A 27,626-nucleotide genomic window follows, 5' to 3' on the forward strand; every position below is an offset into this window, starting at 1 on the left:
ACAACGACTTTCATTGTTTTTATGCGTGTTATGTATGAGTTATTTCGTAGCTTGGGTTAGTTGAAAGAGATAAAAAGTGAAGTTACATTTTTTTCTTCACCCGGATTCCAAGGGTTGCGTTGAAAGCGCCAGGTTTCGCAGGGGGAACCTCTCCACCGAGCGTTGGCTTTTCACACGGAACTTGTGCACAGCCGGACCGTAAACCCCCGCTGGCCGTTTCCTCCGTGGAATTCCAGCCGAGAGAACATTTTCGGGGCGCAATATAGCGTTTCAATGAGTCGGACGTCGTTTTACGTGAATGAATAAACCATCGCCGTCATGGACAGGGGACGCCTGACCGGACTGGGCGGGGTGCTGTGCTCCTTGTCGCTGCTTTGCGTCATCCTGGACGGTAAGAGGCGGGACGCGTCGCTGCGTGCAATGCCGGTTGTGACACTTTTCGATTTGTGAACACGACCGTGTCGGGTTCCAGGCGTCCTGGGGGCCACTCGCGGCGAGATGGAGCATCACTTAGAGATGGGCCGCAAACTTTTGGCAGCCGGTCAGCTGGCTGAAGCCTTGTCCCACTACCACACTGCTGTGGGTAAGATCCCCGGTCGTGATGGTCGTCACTCATTCGAGTCCGGAGCAAGAGTCCCTTCAAAAAGTACCGAGCTTGAACATTTGATGGGAAGTGTTGACTTTCTGCTGACATTTCTCCGTAAAGTTGTAATTAAATAACAACCAACAAACACTTCTTCGTGATCTTGTTGTACTTGGCAATACTTCCAATAGGATTTCACATTTATGACAGGGCCACCCATCATTCTTTCGACAAAGTTTATTCATGTGACAATTGTTGAAATGAACCGAAGCCGAATTGAAATTCTGCGGCGACAGCTGAAATGCTGAATTGTGAGACTTTGCGTGGGAATGCTTTACGCCACTAAACGGCGAGTCCTGATGTGTCCAGAGATGGATTCAAAGAACTATTTGACCTACTACAAACGCGCCGCCGTCTTCCTGGCCATGGGCAAGTCACGCTCTGCACTCCCCGACCTGACCAGGGCCATCCAACTCAAGCCCGACTTCCTTGCCGTGAGGGAAAAACACAATTCAAAAATTTGCGCGCCCGCCTTCGCCGCGACACGCTTGTTGATTCCTTCCATTGCGTCCATCTGTGCTTTGCCAGGCCCGGCTGCAAAGGGGCAGCATCCTTTTGAAACAAGGCAACGCGCAGGAGGCCCGTGACGACTTTGAAGCAGTGGTGAGCACGCCTGACGTCTTCTATCCGTGGGTTCTCCTGGTTCCGATGGAGGCAGAGGTTGTAAACTCTTCTTGTGTGTGTTTTTTTTTTTTTTTTTCCCCCCGCTTTCGAGCTCCGTTCCTCTCCGGAGTCCGCGGACGCACGGGAGCGGCTGGCGAGAGCCCGAGACTTGGAGGAACTGCAGGAGAACGCTCAGGTGGCGTACTACCGGGCCGACTACGTCGCCGCCGTCTCGGCGCTGGACCAAGTCATCGAGGTACTCCCAAAAAGATTCAAATGTGAGCGCCTCACACGGCGTGTGAAAATGTTGCACTCTTTTTAGGTCGTAGGAAGCCACGAGTATTAAAAAAACCGATTTGAAATCTCAATTCTCATTCAGCAAAATCTGAGATTTTATTTGAAGGCGCTGTCGTCGGACTTGTCGCTTAGATCTCGCCGTGGGATCCGGAGATGCGGGAGCTCCGCGCCGACTGCCACCTCCGCGCCGGGGACCCGCAGAAGGCCATCCAGGACCTGGCACCCGCCACCCGCCTGCGCAGCGACAACCGTGCCGCCTTCCTCAAACTCAGCCTGCTGCACTACAGCCTGGGGGAGCACCGCGAGTCTCTCAAGTGAGTTGTGAGCAACGTTGCCTCCCTCCAAACTTTGACGTGTCTGAGCAAACAACACTGAGCCCTTGAGCGCCCCCTTTTGACCGCTGTGAGCAACATCAGGCGTACGCACTGTGGTCAATCAGTGTCATCCATTGAAGTTCCACGGCTCATTAAAAAGTTCAGATTACATTCCCACCAGAACATTTTTAAGAACAATTTTGTGTTTTTGCAAACTTACGCTGAAAATGTCAACATACAAAAAAAACTCCATTACAATACAAATACATACCAAGCCAACTATGACCTATAAATTTGAAATGTCTCTTCCAACTTTGTTTTTAACCCACAATGGTATCCTCGTATGTTTTTCTTGGTGTAAAACTGAATTATTGCTTGCAGAATATCTTTGGCGACGCATGTTGAAAGGGGAATGACGCTCCCAAACAGTTTTAAGGATAATGTTAGGTCGCCTCCTATATTTAAAATACAGAATTAGCTTTTTGGCCAAGGTATCGTCTGTGCATTTTTTTTTTCTTCTATTATTCACACACCCCGGTGTTTGTAATTAGGAGTGTACCCCTTTAAGAGCAGAGGTGGGCGGGGTCAGGTAAAGTAGGAAGTAGAGTGTGTGGCCCGGTGTGGCCGAGCAGCTCTTTGTGAGAGGCAATGTGCTGCCGAGAAAAAAAACACATCAGGCTGTAGTTCACTGCGCTGGATCTGTTTTCCTGTGCACTGAGACTGTGCGACAAGTGCGCAGTTGCGCAGCTTCGAGTGAACGTTGGTTGTTCTCCTCGCCCACTCGCCTTACACGCAGCCAAGTCCGAGAGTGTCTGAAGCTGGACCAGGATGACAAGGAGTGCCTGGGCCACTACAAGCAGGTGAAGAAGCTCAGCAAGCAGCTGGACTCGGCCGAAGAGCTCATCCAGGCGGAAAGGTGAGGAGGGGGGGGGGGGTGGGTGGATAGGCCGTCACGCCCTCCTCTCAGTCCTGCTTTACTCACACTCCGCTCGTCCGACAGGTACCGTGACGCCATTGAAAAGTACGAGTTTGTGATGAAGGCCGAGCCCCACGTGGTGTACTACGCCAACCTGGCCAGGGAAAGAATCTGCTTCTGTCTCGTCAAGGTGAGAGGCTGGTCTCGAGCTCCGAGGCCTCGACGCCAATCCGCCCACGCTTAGACCGACCGCGTGGGGCCATTTGCAGGTCAAGGCGGCCACGGAGGCCATCAAGGTGTGCTCCGAGGCGCACCAGCGGGACCCTCGCAACGCCAGGATCCTGCGTGACCGCGCCGAGGCCTTCATCCTCAACCAGGACTACGAGAACGGTGAGCCCCGTCTCGCGCCGGTCGCGGCCCCTCCGTGGGGTGGTGATGACCTCCGCCACCGCCGCAGCCGTGGAGGACTACCAGGAGGCGGTGGAGTTTGACGGCGACTGCGACGACATCCGAGAAGGGCTGGAGCGAGCGCGGAAGCTGCTCAAGATCTCGCGCAAGAGGGACTACTACAAAATCCTCGGCGTGAGCCGGTACGCCCGTACAAGCAGCCGTTTTGGATGTTGTCACTTAGAACAGGTTTGCCGGAAAAAAAAAAAAAAAAAAAAAAAAAATGCTTGAGTATTTTTGACCTTTTGAGCCGTCCTCAGGGCGGCCAACAAGCAGGAGATCATCAAGGCCTACAGGAAGCTGGCGCAGCAGTGGCACCCCGACAACTTCCAGTTGGAGGCCGACAAGAAGGAAGCGGAGAAGAAGTTCATCGACATCGCTTCGGCCAAAGAGGTCCTCACCGACCCAGGTCCAAATACCAATCTCTGTTTGAATTGCTTCACTGGGTTTTTTTTTTTCTAGGGAACACCGTTTCCCTCTTGATACGGCATATTCGGCACGCCCTCCAGACTCAGCTATTTTGTCTTCGCATTTTCAGAAATGAGGCAGAAGTTTGACGCGGGCGAGGATCCGTTGGACCCGGAGAACCAGCAGCAGCAGGGCAACGGGCACAACGGGCACGCCTGGCCTTTCCCCTTCAACCCGTTCGAGTCGGGAGGCAGCTTCCACTTCAAGTTCCAGTAAACTTCGCGACTGCCTGCAGCGTCACAGAGAGGACAAAAATGTCTGACTGACGACACACACAAAAAAAAAAACTGCAAAGGCAATTTTTGCAACTTTTTTTTTTTTTTGCACATTTGGTCAAAGACTGATGTTAATAATGGTCTAAAATGGACTGAGTTCTGGGAGACAAACATTTTGTTATGTCCTTTCAAAATCTGCACTTTTGTTTTGAGAAGCAAACAAAGGCTCTTCAATTGAAATTCCGTTGCCAAGCCAAAAGTGTCTTAATCACGTGACTGACGCTTCCCAGTGCAGCGGTACCTCGAAATAGAAGTTTGAATTTTTTCCCGTGACTGAGCTCAGAATTTTATTTTGTCTCATCTCAAATTGCGAGTGAGACGCGGGGTGCCGACCCGGTTCTGCTATTTACAATGTAATTTATTTATTGAGTTGTCTTTTTTTTTTTTTTGGTGCTCTTTTCTGTTGCCAATCTGATGCGGTGGGTCAGTTCAACTGGGTTGAAGTTATCCCAAAACAAAACAAAAATGCAACTGTTTCTGACAGAAAAAAAATAATAATAATTGTTGGACGCAGCGTGCACCCTGGACTGGACCAATAGTTGTCTTGCTGTATATTCCAGTACAAAACTGTTTGAATCATGATGATGCAGTAGGTTTTTGGTTTTAAAACTGTAATATGACAATGGGGAACCATTTCAGGAGTGTGGGAATAACACAAGTTACTGACTCTGTCAAGAGAATAAAGCTTTATTAACTCAAATTTGTTTGACTCCGTTTACCTCTGAACGTTTGAGATTTCCACCCAAAAGCGAATAATACCATACATCAAATTGAAGCTTTTCAGCCTGGCCTCCCGAGCTATTCAAAATGAACGAAATAAAAAGTCCACTCTCCCACTTTCAAAGGTCCATATCCTAATGGTTCACGCCTAAATCTTGCGTGTCATCCAGAGTGTCCGCCTCGGCTTCAATGGACACCACGTGGTGACCCGGGATCATGGCCAGACCCAGAACTCGGGGTTCACCCTGGGAGAAAGTGTCTAAAAAAAAAAGATCCCAACAACATGAAACTCAATAAACTGCTCCGCGACCTTCCTTTTCGCGCTGACCTGTGGATTTGAGGAACTCCTGAGCGGACCCAAGGATTATGTTACAGTCGCGGTCCGTGCAGAGGAAAAGGCCCACCAGGGTCCGACCGTCGGTCATGCGGATCCTCATGTTCTTGTTCAAAAGGCCCTGCAGCTTCTCCCTCGCCTGGGACGACGACACATCACGCTGGTCCTGAGTACACCAAGTACATCCACTTGAGCCGCGATATTCAGTCGTCATGCAAAGAAAAAAAAAAAATAAATGTTCAAAAAGTGGAAAATCCACCACAGTGCTTTTATTAAGTACAGTTTATGTATTTATTTATTTTACAACTGTCGTTTTAAATTGTTATTGGTGCAAGGAGGGCTACGATTTTTTTTTCTTCAAAATTATTTCAATAGGTTTTAAATTACAGGAATGCCTGACACTTGTTCGGTTTGACAAAATCATAATAATAATAACGCGAATATGCAAAACGAAATGAAACATACATGAGTCGGCGGTCCGTTTTCTTCGATCGCTGCCATTTGTGGATTCTTCTTCTGTGGTTTCCTGCCGGAAGTGTTGGGGGCAACGGACATTTTCCTGAGCTGTTGGTGTTACACAGCGACGTTGAGCGGTTGGACGTGGCCACGACACGCATCACAGATCATGGTTTGAGACCGTTTGTCGGGTTTTAACCGAGCTTTAAGCTTTCCCCGTCCTCTTCCTTCTTTTACACCTTCCTTTTGTCCTCCTCCCATTTATTCCATGGTTGTTTTCCTTCTGTCGATCCTTCTTTCTCCATTTTTGACTTCCTTCCTTTGCCCTTCTTTCCTCCCACTCATTCCTTTATCTGCTCCTCTCCTTCCTTCCTTACTTCCTTCCTTCCTTCCCTTTCCTTTCCTTCTTTACCCCCCCCCCAACTTAATGTCATTTAAATGGTGTGAAGTGTCGCTACTTTTGGCCCTCCTGACTTTTCCATATTCCATGTTAGGCTTAAAGCGCAAGAGGGCCCAACCAGGCCTACGCTGTCCTTTGGCGCCTTGCATGTTAGCGTTTGATCGCTTCTCGTTAGATATAGCACCGGTTGAATCCACGGCAAGACCTAAAATCCCCGCGAAGTGGCATCGTAGCGCTTTGCGTACTCAGCGTGGAAACTGCTGGCATGTTAGCATTGTTTCCTCCACGAGATGTCAAATTCTCATTTATCTGTCGTGGCGCTCGCGCCGTTAGTCAGAGTTCGACCTCGCAACCTGTCAGCGTTTTCGTCACTTCTGAATAGAAATAGCACCCGAATGCTTGCTGAGGCGCACAGAGGTCACGCGGCCTCAGCGCTTTGGCGCTATCTTGTCGAGCGTTTGATCGGTTGCCATCGGAAGCGGTCCCCAACAAAGGCTCGCACCCTCTCTCGCTAACTTCCATCCCCACCACAAGCGGTTAATTTTTTAAGCAACACAATCTGATGTAAGTCATGGACATGGCTGCGGCAGATTTTTTTTCCCCGACCCCCCCCCCCCTTTTTTTTTTTTTTCTTGATCCCCTCCCAGCACACACACACAAACAAAAATGTTTTAATCCAGTGGTGGGGGCCATGTTTGATGGATTTGCTCTGCAATGCAGAAAGTCACACCACAATTGTGAAGATAAGGGGGGGGGGGGGGGCTTGCACACAAACTCAGTCCGACACACAAACAAAGTCTAAAAACAATGTTAGTCGCACACCCCCCTTTTCACTGTACAGTAACCAATGTGGAGCTTTTTGGGGAGGGAGGAAGGGAAGGAGGGGGCGCACGGAGTGAAAGGAGGAGGGGGGGGTGTTGAAATAATAAAGTCAGCCATTTTTTATGTAAGGGGATTTTTTTTCTTATTGGGGGTGCGTGTGTGTGTGTGAGGGGGGGGGTTGTTAAAAAATAAATATAAGAGGGCGGCCATCTTTGTTGGTCTCTGCCTAGTGTAAAATGTCCCCCCCCCCTCACATTCACCCCGTTTTGAATATTAAATAAACAGCACGATACATTTTTTTTCTTGTTGTTTTTTTTATTTGTTCTTTTTTTTTTTTTTTGCACACAAGGACGGGATCCCGATGAGAGGACTATCATGTCCTCTCCTCCGCGGGCCTGTGAGGAAGACGAGGGCACGACGCTTCATTCCGAGGGAGGAGATTTTGAGGAAGAAGACGACGACGGCGACGGCTGCGGCGGAGGAGACTTATTAGACGCCAGGAGCGGCATCAACTCGCCGGCTGCGCCTCGGCAAAATGCAGCCGCCGCAGGTACGTGAAGGCGTCCCGGGTGCAAACAAGTTTGAAGCCGACGTTTGGACGCCTGCTCTTCGCGGCTCCATTGCGATTCTTGCACGTTTGCAGCCGCCGTAAGCACTGTTACGTGCACTAAACGCGCTCGCTCTTCTCTCGGGAAGTTTATGTCCACGGCCACAGCAGTGTCATCTTCCTCACCCCCCCCCCCCTCAAAAAAAAGATCCCCTTCACGCCGTGACACGAAAATGACAGCGTTCCATGACATTTTTCGTGATGCGTTCAAACGCAGTCCGGGTAAAGCCACACACATGTCGATTGCTGCTGCTTCACGGGTGACTTACAAACACGTTTATCTCAGGTCTACTTTGCATTCCGGCGAGTTCCAGAAGTTTCTGGGACTGATAGCGAAACGGCGTGCAAAGTTTGTTCTGTGAAATGTTTCGGCCCCCCAAAAAAACATTCGAGTGGGGGAGACTCGAACCCGCCGCCGTGTCAGATTGATAAATGAGCCCGCACGGCGAGAACCTTAACCCCCTCGCGACCTCCGCGGCCCAAATTCTAGCCGCTGCGCCGGTTGGGGCCTTAGAGTCCCCGAGCTCGCGTGAGCGCAGGGGCCGCCCCTCGCCCCGCCGTGGTCGGCATTAGCATCCCAATATTTGGGAGAGGTGGACGGAAGCACCTTCAAAGCTTTTCATCCTTTTTTCCCCACCATTTAGCTTCACTGCATTAGCCAGGGTTAGCATGCAAGTTGGAGTGCGTCGTGGGCTACGATGTTTATTCTTTGGGAATATTTCCCATTCTGTTCAGATATCAACAAAATTTTAAAATATAAAAGCAAGTGGAAACTTCAGTCGTCGTTTGATTATTATTATTATTTTTTTTTTTCCAAGCTATCAAACATGGTAGCAAGTGCTTAATGTGTCTGAGGTTTGGGGGTTTGAATCTGTTCTCCCCGCGCTTGGTTGGCTTTACCCCGGGTACTCCGGCTTTTCTTCTGTATGACTAAAACACGCATGCGGGGGTCACCAAAGACCCGGAATTGTCCATTGGCGCGTATGATTGTTTGTGCGCTCTGCGATGGGGCTGATGACCAGTCCAGGGTGCACCCCAGCTCTTGGCCAAAAGTTAGCCGGGATAGACCTCTGAAACCAAATATGGACAAGCACGACCGAACACGGGTTTCGCAGATGTTTCCTCGAAGCGGCGTTTGTTGTGAGTCGATCAAGCCGCGATCATCCCAGATTGTTTGTCCCTTTCTGATGATTGTCTTTTTCCCTAGAAGAAGAGGCGGGCGCGTCCGACGGTGAGTTTCTGTGTAAAAGGAAAGGACGGCCGAAGAAAAAGAAGGACACCAAGAAGAAGGACAAAGAGGGGAAACCCGTCAAGGAGAAAAAGTGCAAGAAGATTGTACGTCCGAGCGCGTCGGCGTCGACCGCTCGCTCGGATCGGCTGCTCGTCACCGTTGTGTCGTGTGCTCAGGGCGGCGATGTAGAGCGGGAAAGGGACTTCGGCGACCGTTCGGACAGCGCCGCCAGCGGCTACGGCTCCGGCGAGAAGAAGAGGAGGAAGAAGCACAAAGACAGGAAGGAGAAGAAGGCCAAGAGGAAGAAAAAAGACGAGGAGGACCAAGACAGCAGTCAGGGGGAGATCACCAGGGTAAAAATAAATAAATACACACAGCCGAAAAATGCGCGGCAACTCGTCCGGGCGCGGTCCTCGCGGTCGCGTCGCGGATGCTCAGGCTTGTCGGCCTGTCGGCAGCCCGTGGAGCAGAAAACCTCAGCCCAGCTGGCCAAGGAATGGGGTCTGGAGGACGTAGACCACACCTTCACCGAGGAAGACTACAGGGAGCTGACCAACTACAAGGCCTTCAGTCAGTTCATGAGGTGAGGTGGGACCCTCGCAGAGGCGCTCCCAGTTCTTGCGTTTCGCCCACGGGGACGAACTTTTGTATCGTCTCCCGCCAGGCCCATGATCGCCAAGAAGAACCCCAAGATCCCCATGTCCAAGATGATGACCATCCTGGGGGCCAAGTGGCGGGAGTTCAGTTTCAACAACCCCTTCAAAGGCAACGCCGCCGCCGTGGCCGCAGCCGCCGCCGCCGCCGCCCTCGCTGTCGCCGAGCAGGTTTCCGTGGCGACCGCCGCGCCCGCGCCGCAGCCGCCGCCCGTCCGCAAGGCCAAGACGAAAGAAGGCAAAGGTCGGCGCCGGCCGCTGTTCTCGGTGCCGCGAAGTTGCGAGGGCCTCAAGGAAGTAGTTGGACGCTTGCTTTTTCTCTTTTTTTGAATGTGCAGGTCCAGGTTACAAGAAGCGCAGTAAAAGTCCTCGAGTACCTGACAAGAAAAAGCCTTTGGGTGCGGCCAACAAGGCCAAAAAGATGGCGCCCATTCGGCTCAAGCTTTCTCCAGTGTGTACCAAGCGGAAGAAGAGCTGCTCTGTGAGTACGAGCGTCACCTCACCCGCCACGCCACGCCCCGCCCGGACGGGCTAACCCCGCGTCTCCCCCAGAGCGACGACGTGGACGAGGACGATTCGGAGCAGGAGGACTCCAGCGTCCACAGCTTCTCGGTTCGCTCAGACAGCTCCAAGAAGAACAAAGGCGGGCGGGCGGCCAAGAAGAAGAAGAAACGTAAGTGCGCAAAAGTCGGCGGGAAAAACGGGCAGCGTTATCGTCTCCGGTGGGAGGCTCGGCGGAGGAATGGAAATACAGAAATGAGACCGAGCCCTCCCGTCTCTGGCTTTTCTTCCAGTCCCCGGCGACGAGGACGGCGACGGCTACGAGACGGACCACCAGGACTACTGCGAGGTGTGCCAGCAGGGCGGCGAGATCATCCTGTGCGACACGTGTCCGCGAGCTTACCACCTGGTGTGCCTGGAGCCCGAACTGGAGAAGGCGCCCGAGGGCAAGTGGAGCTGCCCGCACTGCGTGAGTCCGCCCAACGTTCGGAGCCTTCGCCGTTCGGCCGCCTTGACTCTCTCTCTCTCTCTCTCTCTCCTCTCTCTCTCTCTCTCTCTCTCTCTCCTTCCGCACAAGGAAAAAGAAGGAATCCAGTGGGAGGCAAAAGACGAGGACTTCGAGGACTTCGAGGAGGACGCGGAGGACAGGACCGCCTCGGAGGTCGGGGCGGGGGTGGAGGAGGAGGACGACGACGACGACCACATGGAGTTTTGTCGGGTGTGTAAAGACGGAGGTGAACTGTTGTGCTGTGACACCTGCACATCCTCCTACCACATCCACTGTCTAAACCCTCCACTGCCAGAGATCCCCAATGGACAGTGGTTGTGTCCACGATGCACGGTTAGTTCCTCCGACGCGCGCCACTCGGTCACATCACGCGCTTCCTGTCTGTTCGGGCTGGGCGACGTGTCCGGAAAATCCAATTTCGGAGCGCTTTGAGGCCTTTCCCTTTTTCTCCCCTCCTTGTGGGATTTCCCCCCGAGATCTGGGTTCCCTTTTTCTTGCCGCCGCTCGTCGTGAAGTGGCGGCTTTCCGTCGTGAAGGTGACCGAGCTATGTTGCCGTATAGATCACGTCCAAATGAGGGAGGGGAAGCCGACGGGCCGCTTCCTGTTGGGTCGCTTAGCGACCGCTGACAAACAAGTGTGCCGCGAGAGCCCCGTATTTTTAAAATTAGAATTCAGATTCATTTATGAACGCCAGAAAATGCTGGTTTCCGATATGGAAAAATGTCCTGAGCAATCAATCGGCTCCAATTAATGATCAATCAATCAATCGCCCAGCCCCAGCTGTCATGTGATTCCTCCGCTTTGTCTTTTGGATCCGCACTTTTCATTCGTTGGCTTGTTGTGTTTTCACCTCAAGTGCCCGCCCATCAAAGGACGCGTGCAAAAGATCCTTCACTGGCGGTGGGGGGAGCCCCCGCCTCCGGTCCCGGTCCCGGCGCCGGACACGGCGCCCGGCCGGCCGCCGCCCATGAAGGGCCGAGCCGAGCGGGAGTTTTTCGTCAAGCTGGCCGGACAATCTTACTGGCACTGCACGTGGATCACGGAGCTCCAGGTGGAATCCGAGTCGCTCTTCTCAAATCGACAAATGTAAACGTGAATCTGTGGCCGCGGGTCATTTGCCATATCACATAATCAATAACAGTAGAGATACAACTGAACTGGAAGTTGGGAGTGATTTTTTTTCCCTCTCAGTACCACTAGAGGGAGCCTTTGCACCACTAAAGGGAAGCATACTTATTGAATTACAAAAAAAACCAAAACCAAAACATGACTTTCTTGATTTACAATCCTCCAGTTGGAGATCTTCCACTCGGTGATGTACAGAAACTACCAGAGGAAGACGGACATGGACGAACCGCCCGCTTTGGACTACGGCTCCGGCGGCGAGGACGAGAGCGCGGTGGGGAAAAGCGACAAGAGGTGCGCCAAAGACCCGCAGTACACCAACATGGAGGACAAGTACTACAAATATGGCATCAAGCCCGAGTGGATGATGGTCCACCGCATCATCAACCACAGGTGCAAGTCACATGATCTCCCTGGTTTTGCTTCCTTCCTTCCTTCCTGTAACAAGCCAGGATCTCGACATCTTTCGAATGATTCTGGCCGTGCTTGTGTTGTTGTCTTATGTGGCTCCGCACGGCAGTGTGGACAAAAGGGGGGCGTACCATTACCTGGTCAAGTGGCGAGACCTGACCTACGACCAGTGCACCTGGGAACAGGACCACATGGACATCCCCGACTTTGCCATCTACAAGGCCCGCTACTGGAGACACAGGTACGCCCTTCGACCCCCTCGGGGCCGCACGGCGCGCGCTGACCCGACGTTCGCGCAGGGACGCCGTCACCAAGGAAGACCCCGACAAACCGCCGAGGGTGAGGAGCAAGAGTCAGGAGGGCGAAGACGAGGCTTCTCCCGCCACGCCCGTCACCGACGTGAGCGCCCGTCGCCGACCCGCCAGACGTGACGCTCGGGGGGGGGGGGGGAACCTCAACAAAAACAAAGCCGTCGTCTTGTCCTCGGCAGCCGACCATCAAATACGAGGAGCAGCCCGACTTTGTGACGTCGACGGGCGGCACGCTGCACCTGTACCAGATGGAGGGTCTCAACTGGCTGCGCTTTTCCTGGGCGCAGGGAACCGACACCATCCTGGCCGACGAGATGGGTCTGGGCAAGACCATCCAGACCATCGTCTTCCTCTACTCGCTCTTTAAAGAGGTACCTCTGCTCCAGCGAGGTGCTGCGCTACATTTCTCATGCCCTCCCCCCCTTTTTTTTTTTTTTTTTTTGGTGTGGGGGAGACTATCGTTGTTTTGCATTTATTAAGTCGGAGTCGGAGAAGTGACAAGACCATGACAATTAAGTTGATGTTTTTTTTTTCGTGTTTGCCAGTGCATGAAAAAAAAAAACCAAAAAACCTTTCTTTGAATATTTTAGCGTCACACCAAGGGTCCGTTTCTGGTCAGCGCCCCGCTGTCCACCATCATCAACTGGGAGCGGGAGTTTGAGATGTGGGCGCCCGACTTCTACGTGGTCACTTACACCGGCGACAAGGACAGCCGAGCCATCATCCGCGAGAACGAGTTCTCCTTCGACGAGTCGGCCGGGAAGTCCGGAAAAAAGCCCTTCAAGATGAGGGTGAGCCCGAGGCCCGGGGCCCGAGACCCCCCCCAGCCCCCCCACGACCGCTCCCGCCGATGACTCGAGGCTTCTCCCCTCAGAGGGACGCGCCCATAAAGTTCCACGTGTTGCTGACTTCCTACGAGCTGGTGACCATCGACCAGACGGCGCTGAAGTCCATCGACTGGGCCTGCCTGGTGGTGGACGAGGCCCACCGCCTTAAAAATAACCAGTCCAAGGTACGCCCTTGTCCAGTTGAGTTGATGAGGCCCCCCCCCGGTGGCCGTTGTGTGTCAACGCACGTTTTCTGGGCAGTTTTTCAGGCGCTTGAACGACTACAAGATCGACCACAAGCTGCTGCTGACGGGGACGCCGCTGCAAAACAACCTGGAGGAGCTCTTCCACCTGCTCAATTTCCTCACGCCCAACCGCTTCAAGTACGCTCACATGCAGAAAACCGCAAGTCAGACTTCAGGAAATCAATTCCATTTTTCTTTGGGAGAAAAAGCATTTGATGTCGCCGCGTGACCGTCGGTGCTTCCGCAGCAACCTGGACGGCTTCCTGGAGGAGTTTGCCGACATCTCCAAGGAGGAGCAGATCAAGAAGCTGCACGACCTGCTGGGCCCGCACATGCTGCGCCGGCTCAAGGCCGACGTCTTCAAGAACATGCCCGCCAAGACCGAGCTCATCGTGCGCGTGGAGCTCAGCCCCGTGCAGAAGTACGAAACGCACCCCCTCTCGTCGTCGACGTTGGCGGCCCGAGAGTTCATCCTCTCTTTTTTTTTTTTTTTTGTCTGTCGTGTGCAGAAAATACTACAAGCTGATTCTCACCAAGAACTTTGAGGCGCTGAACTCCAAAGGCGGAGGGAACCAGGTGTCCCTGCTCAACATCATGATGGACCTGAAGAAGTGCTGCAACCATCCCTACCTCTTCCCTGTGGCCTCCATGGTGGGCAAAGCTCTCCCGTCGCGTCGCGTCACCGCCTTTGGCCAAATGTCCACAGCGGCTCGCGCTCGCTCCTTTCGTTCCAGGAGGCCCAGAAAACGCCCAACGGAGCGTACGAGGGCTCCGCCCTCACCAAGGCGTCCGGGAAGCTGACGCTGCTGCAGAAGATGCTGAGGAAACTCAAGGAGCAGGGACACCGAGTGCTGGTTTTCTCACAGGTCTCCCCCCCCCCCCCCAACCGCCCCCCTCACCTGCTCTTTGCTCTTCAGGATGCTTTTGGTGACACTTGAGCCCTCCGCAGATGACCAAAATGCTGGACCTGCTGGAGGATTTCCTGGATTACGAAGGTTACAAGTACGAAAGGATCGACGGCGGCATCACCGGCGCGCTGAGGCAGGAGGCCATCGACCGTTTCAACGGTAACAAGAACGGACACTCTCGCTTTTAACCAGGAAGGAAGCGGTCGAAGAAGAATAAAAAAAAAAAACAAAAAAAAACCGAAACAAATATTTATTTGATAAAAGATCGTGCCAATTCGGCAGCGCCGCTGACGCTCGGCACTTTGCGGTCCTGTTCGCAGCTCCCGGCGCTTGCCAGTTTTGTTTTCTGCTGTCCACCCGCGCCGGGGGCCTGGGCATCAACTTGGCAACGGCGGACACGGTGGTCATCTTCGACTCGGACTGGAACCCTCACAACGACATTCAGGTAGCCTCACGGCCGGCCAGGGTTCTTTTTTTGCGCCGTCCTCCAAAGCGCCGCCTCCCTTCGCAGGCCTTCAGCCGGGCTCACCGCATCGGGCAGGCCAACAAGGTGATGATCTACCGCTTTGTGACCCGAGGCAGCGTGGAGGAGCGCATCACGCAGGTGGCCAAGAGGAAGATGATGCTGACCCACCTGGTGGTCCGGCCCGGCCTGGGCTCCAAAGCCGGCTCCATGACCAAGCAGGAACTGGATGACATCCTCAAGTTCGGAACGGAGGAGCTGTTTAAAGATGAAGGCGAAGGTGACCGCGTGAGGTCGTCCGGTGGTTCCGCGCCGAGCCGTTAGCTTTCGTATCCATTCGTTTTCTTTCCCGCTTATCCTCACGAGGGTCGCGGGGAGCCTATCCCAGCTGAGTCAACCTACCGCCTACTTTTCAAGAAATATGACAAACTGTTTGAATGAGAGAAAAAAAAGTTCCAGTACAACCAGAACAAAGTAGTCGCGACGTGTTGTGTGCCGAATTTGTCAATCTGCTTTGGAAAAACGTAAGGAAGCAAAAAGGAGCGTCGCCAAACTCGATTTCGCGGCTTTCTTTTGGTTTTCGCTTGCGCCCTAACTTGAACTCATCGGCGGCAGGCATGAAGAATTCCTCGGGGGAAAAAGCCGAGGACGAGGGCAGCGTCATCCACTACGACAGCGCGGCCATCGAGAGGTTGCTGGACCGGAGCCAGGACGCCACCGACGACTCGGATGTCCACAACATGAACGAGTACCTCAGCTCCTTCAAAGTGGCGCAGTACATGGTCCGAGAGGAGGACAAGGTAACAGGCAAAGGCAAGAAAACCCTGATGGGGGGGGTGTCAGGGTTGTTGCTTTTTTTTTTTTTTTTTTTTTTTAGATTTCACTTCCAGCTTTACCTTTTTTGGACTGTTGCTCGGAAAGGGGAGGTGGGGTGGAGGATGGGGGGGGGGATTTTTTTGGCAGCTCCGCAGCATTCATCTTGGTTTACGCCAAAAAGTAGTGAAATAATGAGCCCAGAGAAGCAAAATAGCGCCGCAGATAACTGGGGGCGATAACTCACGCTCTCATTTCTCATCGGAGCTGTATAAATATATCGACGGCCGCCGCTTTAATCCGCTCTTTGCGAAGAAACATCTGTATTCCAGTACGGTGCTGGAAGACGTTGGCTCCGGGGGCAAAACGCTTGTTAATGCGAGATTACGGCCCGCCTGCTCTTCTCCCACACTTTCTTATCGCAGTGTATCCCTAACTTGATTGAGCCAAAGCACATATTTTGCAAAATGTATTTTTTATTTTTATTTTTTAAATTACTTTCTGTTGCAAAAGATTCTGAGACTTGCACTGAATGGTGGCAGCGACTCATCTCACTCACTCGCTAGTAAAAATAAATAAATCAATAATGATTTCCAGCTGTTCAATGCCAAAGCAAGTTTGCTGTGAAACGAACCAAAACAAAGCAATTTTTTTGTTTTTTTTCCTACTACCAACTAGCTTTTCGCTAGCTTCATTTTAGCGCAGCTTATCGCTTTTGCCGCCTGCCTTTGGCGCCGCAGATCGACGAGCTTGAGCGAGAGATCATCAAGCAGGAGGAGAACGTGGATCCCGACTACTGGGAGAAGTTGTTGCGCCACCACTACGAGCAGCAGCAGGAGGACTTGGCCAGCAAACTGGGCAAAGGCAAGAGGAATCGCAAGCCCGTCAACTACAACGACGCCGCGCAGGAAGATCAAGGTATGGCAGTGTCTTATTCTCCTCTCGGTGGCGCCGTTGCGTCACACTGGCCTTTTTTTTTTTTTTTTTTTTGTCCCAACCCCCCCCAGAGTGGCACGCCGACATTTCCGACAACCAGTCCGAGTATTCCGTGGGCTCCGAGGAGGAAGACGAGGACTTTGACGACCGTCCGGAAGGTGAGTTGCAAATTCGTGTCCCGGAGTTCTCCAAAAAAAAAAAAAAGAGGCAAAGCGTACAGGCTTCAGGCAGTTTTTATGACACACAGAGAGAATTGAATATGACAAATTTGAACAAGCGCGCTAACCATGGCGTTTAAACCCAAGGTCCGGGGGCCGGTCCCGGTCCGCCACATCACTTCATGGGACCAACTAAAACAATTAAAGTGTCTACTTCACGTTTCTTGCTTTGTTCACCAAATTCCCCGTAAACATAATGTGAATGATAATTCTATGATTAATACTACTATTTGTATGCCCCGATTTTCCGTGACTTTCAATTTGTCGTTTCCAATGTAAGTCGCAGTCAGTTGGCGGTGCGGTCGTGTACGTGAAATCGTATGGTAGCGCAATTTTTTTGTTTTAATAGTCACTCGGGCCCTCTGAGGGGAAAAAAGCATGACTAAGATGTGGCTCGTGATGAAAATGAGTTTGATACTAAATCTTTAAGCAGCTGCTGCTTTCACACACCAGGAGCAGCAACCCCCCCGCAAAGAATATTGACTATGATATGAAAGTGAAATTGTTTTGGAAGCCAATATTAAAGTTTGAACTATTGACATAGGCCTTTTTTTTTTTTTTTTTTTTTTTTTTATTGGAGTTGTCGTTCGTCAATTACACTGCGAATAGCTGTGTAATAAAACAAGTTGCGATTGAGCTGATCCAGTTGCCCTTTGCCAAAATCCACAACGCGCGCCGGAGGCGGCCATCCCCGGCAAAATCCCACATTCTCCTGTGCTGACCTCCGCCAAGGAGCTTCACATTTTCATCAGTGCGTGAAAATCATTTTGAAAGGGCCAGCACGCGATACGCCGTTCAAACTGCAAAGAGATTTGATTTTCTTGTTAACCCCTCGATTCCCTTGCAGGTCGGAGGCAATCCCGCCGCCAGTTGAGGAACGAGAAAGACAAACCGCTGCCTCCTCTTCTGGCCCGAGTGGGCGGCAACCTCGAAGTCTGTCCAACTTCTTTCCTTTCAAATGTTCACATACACGCACAGTTTATTTGTATTTTTTTGCAAAATTGAAGCAAGGATAGCCAGCAACACTTCAACTATTCCCGTCTCGGCAGATATTCTCGATAAAACGTAAACCTCAGTTCTGTCGCGTCGTGACGATGTAAAGGATGTGCAATATATTTGGGACGCGAGCGTAACGCGAGGCTTTTGTCCGGCTAGGTTCTCGGCTTCAATACGCGCCAGCGGAAAGCGTTCCTCAACGCTGTGATGCGCTGGGGGATGCCGTCTCAGGACGCTTTTGCCTCTCAGTGGCTGGTCCGAGACCTCAGGGGCAAGACTGAGAAGGAGTTCAAGTAAGTTGAAGGAGAAAGAGGAAGTGAGCTTTTGTTGAAGCCAAGCGCAATGACCGTGTCTCTGCATAGAGCGTACGTGTCGCTCTTCATGCGCCACTTGTGCGAGCCGGTGGCCGACGGGGCGGAGACGTTCGCCGACGGCGTCCCCAGGGAGGGTCTGTGCCGCCAGCCCGTCCTCACGCGCATCGGCGTCATGTCGCTCGTCAAGAAGAAGGTTTGCTTTTTGGACGCACTTGCAAGTAGTTCAGTGATTCCCAAACGTCGTACCCTCAGTTAAATGATTCACTAACGTAACTTTGTTTATGATTTGATGTGCAAGTTGAATTCCTTCCCGTCAGCGCCCTCGTGGCTCAAATCAACTTTTTTTTTTTTTTTTTTTTTTTTCGATTGAAATGAATGCAAATCCCGTCGCTCCAGATTCAAGAGTTCGAGCACATCAACGGGCGCTGGAGTCTCCCGGAGCTCAAGCCCGACCTCAGCGTGGACAAATCTTCCTCCAGGGCGTCGTCCCCCGCCGCCAAGACGGCAACGCCCACGCCGGACGCCAGCTGCAGCAACACGCCGTGCACCTCCGAGCCAGGTAGACGGCGGAACGAGGCGAAAAGAAAACACACATTTACACTGGCTCTCCAGCAGGGGGCGCTCCTCCTTCTGCTGAGGACAGACAGGTGAGCTCATGACGTTTTGTTGACGTACGCAGCGACGCCGGCTCCGGCGGAGAGGCCCGAAAAGAGCGGCAAAGAGGCCGAGAAGGAGGACAAGGAGGATGGCGAGGCTCAGTCGGAGAAGGAGAAAGATGGGAGCCGAGAGGTTTGCAAGTCTTTTTGCCCGAGCCGCGTGTCCTTTTTCGAATTCAAACGCCGCCCTGGCATCATTTCAGCTGGGCACGCCGCGAAGCGCGTCCCCTCCTAGTCCCAAAACGGAGGCCAAAGACAACGACGACGGCGGCTGGTCACGAGAGGAGGGCGACGACGACGGACCAAACAGCGCTTTGCCGCGGGAGGGAAACTCGCCAGACGAGAGCAAGGTCACAACCGAGCAGGATGGGGAGGTGCAAGAAGGGAAAACCGGTACAGTCACAAATTTGCTCCACTAACTTTCTTTTGCATTCCTTCTCAAACCCCCGAGCGCTATTTGTGTGCGTCTCGCAGATGGCCCAAACGTGGATCCGGAGCGGCAAAAAGATCCGTACAAGCCGGAAGCGGCGGACGCCGAGGAGACCGCAAAAACCGGGAAAGGTGAATCAGACAGCAGTCAAGCAAAATTGGGTTCTTTTGGGGTGGGGGGTGGGGGGGGGTGTCTGCTCCCCCTCTAAACGCGCTCGCCGCGGCCAACAGAAGAGCCGAAAGCCGAGAAGGACGCCGGGAAAGACGTCCGAGAGGCCAAGGCGGAGCCGGCCAAGGGGAACGCCAAGGCGCCCGCTGAGCGGCCTCGCTTCATGTTCAACATCGCCGACGGGGGCTTCACCGGTCAGTCGCAACGTGGACTTCAAACTATGAATAATATTAATAATAGGTCAACCGTATTTTAAGGGAAACGCTTAGGAAGGCACGCTGGGTCGCTATCAAAAGAAGGAGGTAGAGAGGGAGCTAGCTAAGGAGCTAAGTAGACGCGTAGGAGTTCTATGCGCACTGGGGAAGCGCTAAATCCAAAGTGTCTGAAGTGGAAGGCTGTAAAAAGATCTCCTTCCTACAAGCTTCCGTCTCCCTCGGCAGAGCTGCACACTCTTTGGCAGAACGAGGAGCGAGCCGCCATCTCCTCGGGAAAGATGAGCGAGATCTGGCACCGCCGCCACGATTTCTGGCTCCTGGCAGGAATCGTCGTGTATCCTTGGCGGCGCGCTCGCAGCCCGGCAGACCCCCGGAGGCCCCCCTGCGGTGCTTGTTTTTAACAGCAGACTCAAACATCGAGTACATGTTGTCCTCCCTTTTTTTTTTTTTTTTTTGTCAGTCACGCCTGCGTATCAACGGCATCAATCTACTTTTATGACAACGCGCGTACTGAGTTCTTGCCGTTCCCTAAAATCCCAATCCCAAAACGGCTTTAGCCGGCATAAATTTGGCATCAGGTCGGCAAAAAACATCCTGTAGTGCTCCCGTGCTAGTCAGGTGTATTTAGGGGGGGGGGGGAAAGTGCGACAAAACCAAAAAAGACAAAGTCTAAGATGGGCGGTCAGTAGATAGATGACCAATTGGTGCAGAAATATCAGAAATCCCAAAGCTTTCAGCGACGGCTGTCCATTGCGGTGTGCGACGAAACCCGTTCCGAAGGTTCCTTGACCCGGACTGGGCCCCAGTCACGGCTACGCCCGCTGGCAGGACATCCAGAACGATCCGCCCTTTGCCATCATCAACGAGCCGTTCAAGTCGCAGGCCAACAAGGGCAACTTCCTGGAGATGAAGAACAAGTTCCTGGCCCGGCGCTTCAAGGTAGGACAACGCAAACGTCGGGAGTCCGAATTACCGTCGTCACTTTTTCTTTTTCCAGCTGCTGGAGCAGGCGCTGGTCATCGAGGAGCAGCTGCGGCGTGCGGCCTACCTGAACATGACTCAGGACCCCGGCCACCCGGCCATGGCGCTCAACACGCGCTTTGCCGAGGTGGAGTGCCTGGCTGAGTCGCACCAGCACCTCAGCAAGGAGTCGCTGGCGGGCAACAAGCCGGCCAACGCCGTCCTGCACAAAGGTCAGTGGCCCCCGCCCATTTTTTTTTTTTTTTTTTTAGGCAGAAACAACACGCAGCGGAATGGAAAAAGCAAAACGATGACACGTTCACTGCCATTGACGGTTATAAAAGTCACAGATCCATATTAAATGGTTACCCCTGGTAACCAAGGTAGGGACCAAGTGATCCAAGTACCCGAGGAAAGTACTCACTTGTACTCCGCTGGTGTTTATTTCACACACTTGTAGTGGGTCCGTTTTTCAATGAGGGTGGGGGCATTTGTAGTCCTTGAGTCAAATTGTGTCAGTCCAAATGAGCCAAATATGGCTGAATGGAGTCAGAACCATGGAAAACGATCCTAATTTTATGATTACAATCCAAACAAAAGAAAAAGAAGCTAATTCCACCTGGAAGACATTATTAGCTGGGAGCGCCGGAGTCATATCTCTCTCTCTCTCTCTCTCTCTCTCTCTCTCTCTCAGAGAGGAGATCTCTCTCAGCTCTCCTCTCTCTTCTCTCTCTCTCTCTCTCCTCTCTCTCTCTCTCTCTCTCTCTCTCTCTCTCTCTCTCTCTCTCCCCCCCCCCCCCCTGTCATCCTCGCAGTGCTCAACCAGCTGGAGGAGCTGCTGAGCGACATGAAGGCCGACGTGACCCGGCTGCCGGCCACGCTGTCCCGAGTGCCGCCCATCGCCGCGCGCTTGCAGATGTCCGAGAGGAGCATCCTGAGCCGGCTGGCCAGCAAGGGCACGGAGACGCACGCCCCCCCGGTCAGCCGCTTCTCTCTCGGCGCCGAACGCGAACGCTCTAACCTGTGCAGGCTGCCAGTGGAAAAACGGTGGAGGGCGGCCAGTAAAAACACAGAGCCTATCAACCTGCGTTATTTCACTCAGCCATTGCTTAGTCAGCAGATTTGCTTCACCATCTTTAAGCACTTTACAATGTTATTCTCGTCCCCCACCCCACACGCACACTTCATAAATGCCATCCTGTCTGAACTTACTCCCTCCTCTCCACGGTGCAGCCTATCCCTCCCGGACCCTACGCAACCCCTCAGAACTACGGAGCACCCTTCTCCCCGGCCCCCCCGGGAAGCCTCCTCATGGGAGGGGCCAACTACAATCAGATGCCACCCGGATCCTTCATATCAGGTGAGTGAGCCTCCCAAGTTCTTGACCAAAGAGCCTTAACACGCATCTCGGAGCACTTAAGTCTTCCAGGTCTCGTGGACGTGCGCTTGGTCACGCGACGTTTAGCGAGGGAAGCTAACACAATTCACATATTTGTGGATCTTTAGAATTTGCCAAAAATGCCAGAAGATGCCACATGATGGCAGCAAAGCCCTTCCCAGTAAAAAAGTAGTCCTACCCACAGTAGGTACCCAAGGGAAGTACCCACGTATGTAGAGTAAAGTTGTACTGCTTTCCGATTAAACGGGGCTCTGGGGCCACCTAGTGGTGTCTTTGTGGCAAGGAACTATGTTGAAGTGAATTTTTTTGTATGTCAGGGAAGATTGCTACGAGTACACTCGCACTTCCACGATATTTTAGCAAAAATTGTTTTTTTTTTAAATGTTGTAAATGATCTAAAACTGTTTTGGCATCGTAATGTCTGGTCTAGCTATGGTTTCATCCATAAATGTAGGCAACTTATATCTTTTTTTTTTTTTAGGGCATTGTTTTTGCTATTTCAGCGGTGAAAGAAGCTTCTTCTGTGAGCTCGCAATTTTGCACGCGTCTACGGCCCGGGAAATGATTGTTGACGCGTGACAGAATTTGCTCGGTTCAAAACGTGCTGTGCAAAATCCGTTTTTTTTTTTTTTTTTTTTTTTTTTTGTCCTTCCGGACGTCTTTCGTCGGATCCGATTGGAGGACGAACTGGGCAGTCGCATCGAGCACTGACTGCAGCGAGGAGGATTTTGGTCTTTGCTTTCCAGTTCTGGACTTGATTACCCGGCGCCCCTGCACTGATGACGCGGGCAAAAAGCCGTCCAGAACGTTGCTCCTATTTAAAGATATCCATCTCTGTTGTTGTGGGGGAGGAATGGAAAAATGCACTGTCAACATGATATTGAAATTCGGAGCAGCGTCAGTAGACCCTCAAGGTCCACAATGGAGTCCATATGGGTGTGTGTGTGTGTGTGGGGGGGGGGGATTCTCGTGTCAGTGGCCAGCAATCACCTGAAAGGAGACATTAGCAAAGACGCTGTGTCTATATTAAGCTTCTTTTCCCGAAACGTTAGACCCCGTCTGACTACTCATTCGGGTCTCAGGAATGCGCACATTGTGTTTTGGCTGCGAGGTCCGACCCGCCGCCTCCCGCAGCAGCTCGTGAATTGATATTCACCATGGCATGTGCTCGCCAGACGCACTGTGGAGCTGGCCAGCATGTGTGCGTGCGTGCGTGCGTGTGGAGATGTTTAGCCAGCTAGCGGAGATGTGGCAGAGATAACTGCAGAAACCTGCTCTTTCCCCGACGGCTGGAGCGCGCTACGCCGTCTCGGTGTAATTGGAGAGCGAAACATCTGTCAAAGGCATTGCACGTTCCATCGGCGAAAATGTCATTATCCCCGGGCCACGCCAAGAAAACACGCAGGAGGTATTTTGAGAGGGACGCCAACCGCAGAGGCGCTCGGCTCGCGTAAATGCGTGACGGAAATAGCCGCGAGTTGCCCTGCCGGATCCCGAGTCTGCGAGGCCACATCGCCGCCCCTGATTGGGGTCCTGACCAGAGAGGGAGAAAGCAAGCTGGCTGGAGATGTGATCAGAGTTAAAAACAACAAAATCCAAAGAGTTGGCCACCGTCGAGCTCCTATAATAGCCCTCTCCTCGGAGACATTCCCATGTGATTCCCCCCCCCCCCCCCTCCTCAACCCCCACTCACTTGGCTGCGTGAGACGCCAATGGAGTCCCATAGCGCTTGTTGGGAACTGTTTTTCAGGGGGGTCCGGTTCACTGAGGGAGGGCTCCTGAACCCCGTGAAACTCTTCAGAGCCGCCATCCGAGGTCTGGTCTATAACGCGCTTTGGGGCTCCTCGCGGGGAGGCCTTTGTTCCTTTGGGGGGGGAGCTGTGGAACCATTTAGAAGCTGCGGGGACCGGTTCTTGGGTCTCAGTAGGAAGGGGACACTTTGCCGGCCTTTCCCGAAGAAGTTGAAACCACGTTTAGGACTCGTGTCCCATGTTATGCACTACTCGTAACAAAAAAAAAAAGGTTGTTTTGGGGGATAGCGGATCCACCTTCACTTTAGTTGAAAAGTTGACTTTCTTTAAAGTTTTGCGTAGTTGTTGCATCGTTCAGCCGTCTTGGCACAGCTTAGTTCTCGGAAGAGGAGCGGAATGTCCAAACTCACAGCAGGTGCTTGGTGCGCGAACGGACGAGTCCAGACTCGCAGTACCGGCCGGCGCCGCTCTCGAACAAAAAGCGCTGAAACGATCTCCATCTCCAAAAGTTTGCAGAAGGTCAATTGAAGTTCACCTGGCCACCTTTCGGTGCATTTCAGGTTTGACCCCAAAAAGCTGATTTTGTGACCACTGCATGTTGTTTATCTGGTGGGTGTGGCAAGGCCAAACTACGCCGGTCCTCTTGGGCTTCACCGGGTCGGTGAAAGAACGTCGCGCCGCTTGTTAGCCGCTCATCCATCACGTCTTCCTCACCTGGACTCGGCACAAGGGAAATTTCCTTAACGTGCACCACGTGGGTTCATTCAAGCACCCGCAGGACTACCCACCCCCCCGCCCCCCAGCTCCAGTAGCCGCCCTCCGACCCACTAAATCCCCCTCGCTGGGGACCAGTAAAGTGTCACATTATCGTGCGCCCCCCTCTGCGAGCCTCCACTACAGTCTGCCGCTTGTCTGCCCCCACAGAAGCCGCTTGGGGAGCCGGCGGGGGGCCGGCCGCTGTCGGCGTTTGCCAGAAGACCAAGGAGCACGATGTGGTGCAGCGGCAGCGGGTGGTGGACCTCTGGAAGGACGGCAAGTCCGAGGGGGCCATCGGCCTGGAGCTGCGGATGCCCAAGTCGACGGTGCACAGCATCATCGTCAAGTACCGGCTCAGTAACACGGTGGAGAACCTGCCGCGCAACGGTCGTCCCAAAAAACCCTGACGGGGGGGAGCGCCGAGGGAGACCAGTCGCGAGTCGGAGGTCAAATGCCGCTCGGGAAAAACGGAGAACGGATCGACGTGGACCTCAGACGAGACCGAATGCTAATGCAATCACAGTTTTTCAGGAATTCCGAGAGAGGAAGACAAATAAATTCCCGATTTCTGGAGCCCGCACACCCCCACACCACCCGATGATGATTTTAGTATTTTTTTTGGAGTTCCTCTTGAATCAATTCTTCATCCACCGGCAGACTGAAGCAGCCTTTCTCCTGGCTTTGACCCTATCCTCCCTCATTCCTCCACAAGTCTTCCACCCCCCCCCCCCCCCCCCCCCACAAAACACACACGTGCGCATACTGTCTGGACCCCACACGGAATCTCGCAAACAACTTTCAACTATCTGCTGGCTTTGAGCAGATGAACCAAAGCCATTCGGGAACACCGAGCTCCTTGGACACAAAGTGGTCGGGGTTGGAGCCAAGTCTTCATTGTCTCGCTCAAAATGGATTTTGGCTGTTGAACAGTTTTTGGGACGTGGGGTGATGGGCTTTTATGCTTTGTCGGTCTGGTCTCCGGATGGTGCTTTTGATTCAACTCTCAATTAAAGGACTCAAAGGCGAGGAAAGAGCTCGGTCAAGTCCTTTTTGTCGATCAGTTTTGGAAGTCACCACGCATCCGTTTTGCGCGGCGCTTGTTGAGGTTGACGACGGAAAACCTGGTTTTACACCATTGTTTTATCCTTCCTCTGAAAAGGTGGTCCGACCCTTCCGTCCATCCTCCATCGCGCTTGTCCTCGTTGATGCTAAAATGTCAACTTGCTTTTTTTTCCACATCCATCCATTTTCTCAGACACTTATCCTCACTCGGGTAAATTTCTGCGTTATCTGTTTGAAGCTTGTACACGGATTCCCAGCACCGGCGTTTAGCTTCTGGCTTCGTTTTTTTTTTTTTTTCATCCGCCAGAGAAGCAGATTTCCCCTTGTGGATTCGGTGGAGAGCAAAAAAAGCCCAAAGAATGCTTCTGGTGCTGCTGCGTCATGGATGTGTGTCAAAGCGGCGCTCAGACACCCGTGCAAATCACTTCCAACCTCTGATTTCCTGCTTTCCCTGCTCGATCGAGAGAGTCCAGCGCCGCTTGGATTTATGAAAGCCCAGCTGGAACGACTCGCCGCTCTGTGAAGTGGAAGCCTGCACTTTTCGCGTTGAAACACACGCACACGAAGGCTCGGTCCAGAATAGAACTCTTTGGCGGGGCTACAGTCGGCAGAGCCGAATCTCTGCCTCGCTCCGCCGTGATGGCAGCGCTCTTGTCGCTCCGATAGCGGACGGGGACCCACCGGGGAGCGTTTTTTTTGTTTTTTTTTTTTCCATTTTGTATTTTTTTTATTATCTGTTGGAGCAGAGATTCTTCATCTGGTGCAGCCCCGAGTCGGTCCAACACAGTCCCGAGCTCAACAGTTGTCAAAATTTGTCATTGTCACTGCAAGTTATCAACAACCTGGAGCATACCAATGTCTGTTACCCCCCCATCAACGCCTTTTGACACACGGTCTAACCCGTGAGTCATTTATGCCATCCGTTTTTGGATAGAGCTGGAGCCGATCCCAGCTGTCTTTGACCAAATGTTACCATAAAAGGTCACCACAAAAAAAAACAATATTGTGAAGGGGGTAAAACGTGCCGCACGCCCCCTGGCGGACGGCTTTTGCGCAACGGCTGATTCTCTTCCTCGTTCACCCAGCCTTCACCTCCCTTTGTTTTACTTCTCAAGTGATACCCTCCCCTCTCTCTTTCCATTCCCTCCGTTGCGCCCCCCCCCCCACCCCCTCCCCCAAATGGCAAAACGCCATGAATCAAGTTAGTCTTGACTCCCTTATCGCACGGCAGATCTGGAAGCGCTGTTATGACATTCGAGCCGCGGTGTGAGCGCACCCGTCGTCTATTCCTGGCTTTTGTTTGGAAAAGGAGCTGTAAACTCACCGTCGCACTCTTCGAGTACATTGACTAACGTGGGAAGCCGTTCGCCGCCGGAGTTCCACAAGGCTCAATGCTAGGGCACCATTGCCTGCAATGCATCTGGAAAGTATTCGCTACTAAACTCAAACTCTGCCCCCCCCCCTCTCCCCCCACAACCCCTTCGCCCTTACAGTGCTCAACGGACCCCCCTTGTCTGTAAAGAAAGAGCGGGAAGGAGATCTGCGACGGGAGCAACGTGGCGGCGAGGTCATCTGTATTGACGACTAGGTTTATGCCACCTGACACGTGCACACAAACATATACACATTAGAGTGACTATTCAAACAACAACACAAAAAAGAAACAAAAATATACACTGAGAATGAAGTCAATCTTATTTTTTTTGACAGACTTTGTTCCAACAAGACAACTTTTTTTTGCTTGGAAAGTTCTGACTTGATTGATTTTCCCACAAAAAAAAAAAGACTTTTTAAGATTCCAACTTTTTTTTTCCTCTGGAAAAAATACGACAATTCTCCTAAGTTTATGACAAATCTCTCCAAAAAAAAAAATATTTTGAGCTTGTAAAATAACTTTACAAAATGGTCTTTTTCCACGTAAAATTACAATTAAAATATCAAAGTATGACTTTATTTTTGTAAATTACGACTTTTAAAAAATAAAATCAACTTCACGTTGGGGGGGGGGAAAAAAAAGTCGGACCCTTTTTTTTTTTTTTGCAAAATTATTCTCTAAAAATGTCTTATTGCAAGACTGACTTGATTTTTGAAAAATGTCCACTTTTCTGATTTCTTTGATTTATTTCATAGGAGAAAAAAGGTCAAATCACTGACTTTATTCTCATCAGATTGACATCATTATTTGGCATAAGGCAACAGTCCCCCCCCCCCCCCAAAAGACTTTGCTCCCTTTGTTTGTTTGCTTTCAAAGTAACAGAATAACTTTATGGATGCAAAATTGAGTTGTTTCAAAAATAAATCAAACTAAAGAAATCTGACCCCCCCCTAAAAAAAAAAGACTTTCTCTTCAGAATATGACTTCTCGCGATGAATTCGTGTCCGACGACTTTATTGTTGTAGAATGAATTTTGCTTTCTTTTATTGCGCGCACACACACAGTTGCAGTTCTCCTAAATTCCTTCGCTT

The 27,626-nt window shown here is 52.1% G+C and overlaps 3 protein-coding genes across 8 annotated transcripts; 2 read left to right on the top strand and 1 right to left on the bottom strand.

Moving 5' to 3' along the window:
* On the top strand, nucleotides 1–4,663 carry dnajc3b (DnaJ (Hsp40) homolog, subfamily C, member 3b). Of its 2 annotated transcripts, none has more exons than XM_061808115.1 (12): nucleotides 1–391; nucleotides 473–583; nucleotides 953–1,077; nucleotides 1,172–1,246; nucleotides 1,359–1,502; nucleotides 1,676–1,857; nucleotides 2,654–2,773; nucleotides 2,858–2,963; nucleotides 3,043–3,163; nucleotides 3,231–3,409; nucleotides 3,481–3,629; nucleotides 3,759–4,663. In XM_061808115.1, exons 1-12 carry the CDS (start codon nucleotides 319–321, stop codon nucleotides 3,775–3,777), a joined length of 1,404 nt encoding a protein of 467 aa, XP_061664099.1. In that variant the 5' UTR covers nucleotides 1–318; the 3' UTR covers nucleotides 3,778–4,663. The 2 variants fall into 2 exon arrangements, with proteins under 2 accessions (XP_061664099.1, XP_061664098.1); XM_061808114.1 differs by having other exon boundaries at nucleotides 13–391; nucleotides 3,231–3,363.
* naa38 (N-alpha-acetyltransferase 38, NatC auxiliary subunit) lies at nucleotides 4,663–5,634 on the bottom strand. 2 transcript variants are annotated; one of them, XM_061808129.1, is made up of 3 exons: nucleotides 5,483–5,634; nucleotides 5,012–5,205; nucleotides 4,663–4,942 (listed from the first exon to the last, which is right to left on the bottom strand). In XM_061808129.1, exons 1-3 carry the CDS (start codon nucleotides 5,632–5,634, stop codon nucleotides 4,818–4,820), a joined length of 471 nt encoding a protein of 156 aa, XP_061664113.1. In that variant the 3' UTR covers nucleotides 4,663–4,817. The 2 variants fall into 2 exon arrangements, with proteins under 2 accessions (XP_061664113.1, XP_061664114.1); XM_061808130.1 differs by having other exon boundaries at nucleotides 4,676–4,942; nucleotides 5,012–5,183; nucleotides 5,483–5,622.
* chd3 (chromodomain helicase DNA binding protein 3) lies at nucleotides 5,567–27,164 on the top strand. 4 transcript variants are annotated; one of them, XM_061808113.1, is made up of 41 exons: nucleotides 5,567–5,645; nucleotides 7,045–7,245; nucleotides 8,510–8,637; nucleotides 8,710–8,886; nucleotides 8,992–9,116; nucleotides 9,198–9,430; nucleotides 9,525–9,667; nucleotides 9,739–9,859; nucleotides 9,981–10,156; nucleotides 10,265–10,528; nucleotides 11,053–11,247; nucleotides 11,491–11,714; nucleotides 11,842–11,973; nucleotides 12,032–12,131; nucleotides 12,223–12,414; nucleotides 12,634–12,834; nucleotides 12,918–13,055; nucleotides 13,132–13,253; nucleotides 13,363–13,536; nucleotides 13,625–13,766; nucleotides 13,850–13,981; nucleotides 14,065–14,182; nucleotides 14,344–14,468; nucleotides 14,535–14,766; nucleotides 15,102–15,286; nucleotides 16,040–16,217; nucleotides 16,307–16,393; nucleotides 17,301–17,386; nucleotides 17,609–17,742; nucleotides 17,812–17,956; nucleotides 18,160–18,322; nucleotides 18,443–18,552; nucleotides 18,623–18,812; nucleotides 18,894–18,980; nucleotides 19,080–19,211; nucleotides 19,458–19,566; nucleotides 20,039–20,171; nucleotides 20,230–20,425; nucleotides 21,008–21,171; nucleotides 21,426–21,552; nucleotides 24,267–26,632. In XM_061808113.1, the coding sequence occupies exons 2-41, from the start codon at nucleotides 7,071–7,073 to the stop codon at nucleotides 24,503–24,505; spliced, it is 6,234 nt and encodes a 2,077-aa protein (XP_061664097.1). In that variant the 5' UTR covers nucleotides 5,567–5,645; nucleotides 7,045–7,070; the 3' UTR covers nucleotides 24,506–26,632. The 4 variants fall into 4 exon arrangements, with proteins under 4 accessions (XP_061664097.1, XP_061664093.1, XP_061664095.1 ...); XM_061808109.1 differs by lacking the exon at nucleotides 5,567–5,645 and adding an exon at nucleotides 6,284–6,437; XM_061808111.1 differs by lacking the exon at nucleotides 5,567–5,645 and having other exon boundaries at nucleotides 6,923–7,245; nucleotides 8,513–8,637.
* Nucleotides 27,165–27,626: the final 462 nt, after the last annotated feature.

This window comes from Syngnathoides biaculeatus, chromosome 21, assembly GCF_019802595.1.
Source record: "Syngnathoides biaculeatus isolate LvHL_M chromosome 21, ASM1980259v1, whole genome shotgun sequence".
NCBI classification, from domain to species: Eukaryota; Metazoa; Chordata; class Actinopteri; order Syngnathiformes; family Syngnathidae; genus Syngnathoides; species Syngnathoides biaculeatus.

Bases quoted from the DNA above. Each gene is read 5' to 3' on its own strand.
- dnajc3b (XM_061808114.1), top strand. From the start codon at position 319: ATGGACAGGGGACGCCTGACCGGACTGGGCGGGGTGCTGTGCTCCTTG. The intron at 584-952 runs GTAAGATCCCCG...TGATGTGTCCAG, and splicing joins CCACTACCACACTGCTGTGG to AGATGGATTCAAAGAACTAT. The intron at 1,078-1,171 runs GTGAGGGAAAAA...GTGCTTTGCCAG, and splicing joins TCAAGCCCGACTTCCTTGCC to GCCCGGCTGCAAAGGGGCAG.
- naa38 (XM_061808129.1), bottom strand. From the start codon at position 5,634: ATGCGTGTCGTGGCCACGTCCAACCGCTCAACGTCGCTGTGTAACACC. The intron at 5,206-5,482 runs GTATGTTTCATT...TCGCGGCTCAAG, and splicing joins AAAACGGACCGCCGACTCAT to TGGATGTACTTGGTGTACTC. The intron at 4,943-5,011 runs GTCAGCGCGAAA...TTTTTTTTTTAG, and splicing joins GGAGTTCCTCAAATCCACAG to ACACTTTCTCCCAGGGTGAA.
- chd3 (XM_061808113.1), top strand. From the start codon at position 7,071: ATGTCCTCTCCTCCGCGGGCCTGTGAGGAAGACGAGGGCACGACGCTT. The intron at 10,157-10,264 runs GTGAGTCCGCCC...CTTCCGCACAAG, and splicing joins AGTGGAGCTGCCCGCACTGC to GAAAAAGAAGGAATCCAGTG. The intron at 12,415-12,633 runs GTACCTCTGCTC...TGAATATTTTAG, and splicing joins TCTACTCGCTCTTTAAAGAG to CGTCACACCAAGGGTCCGTT.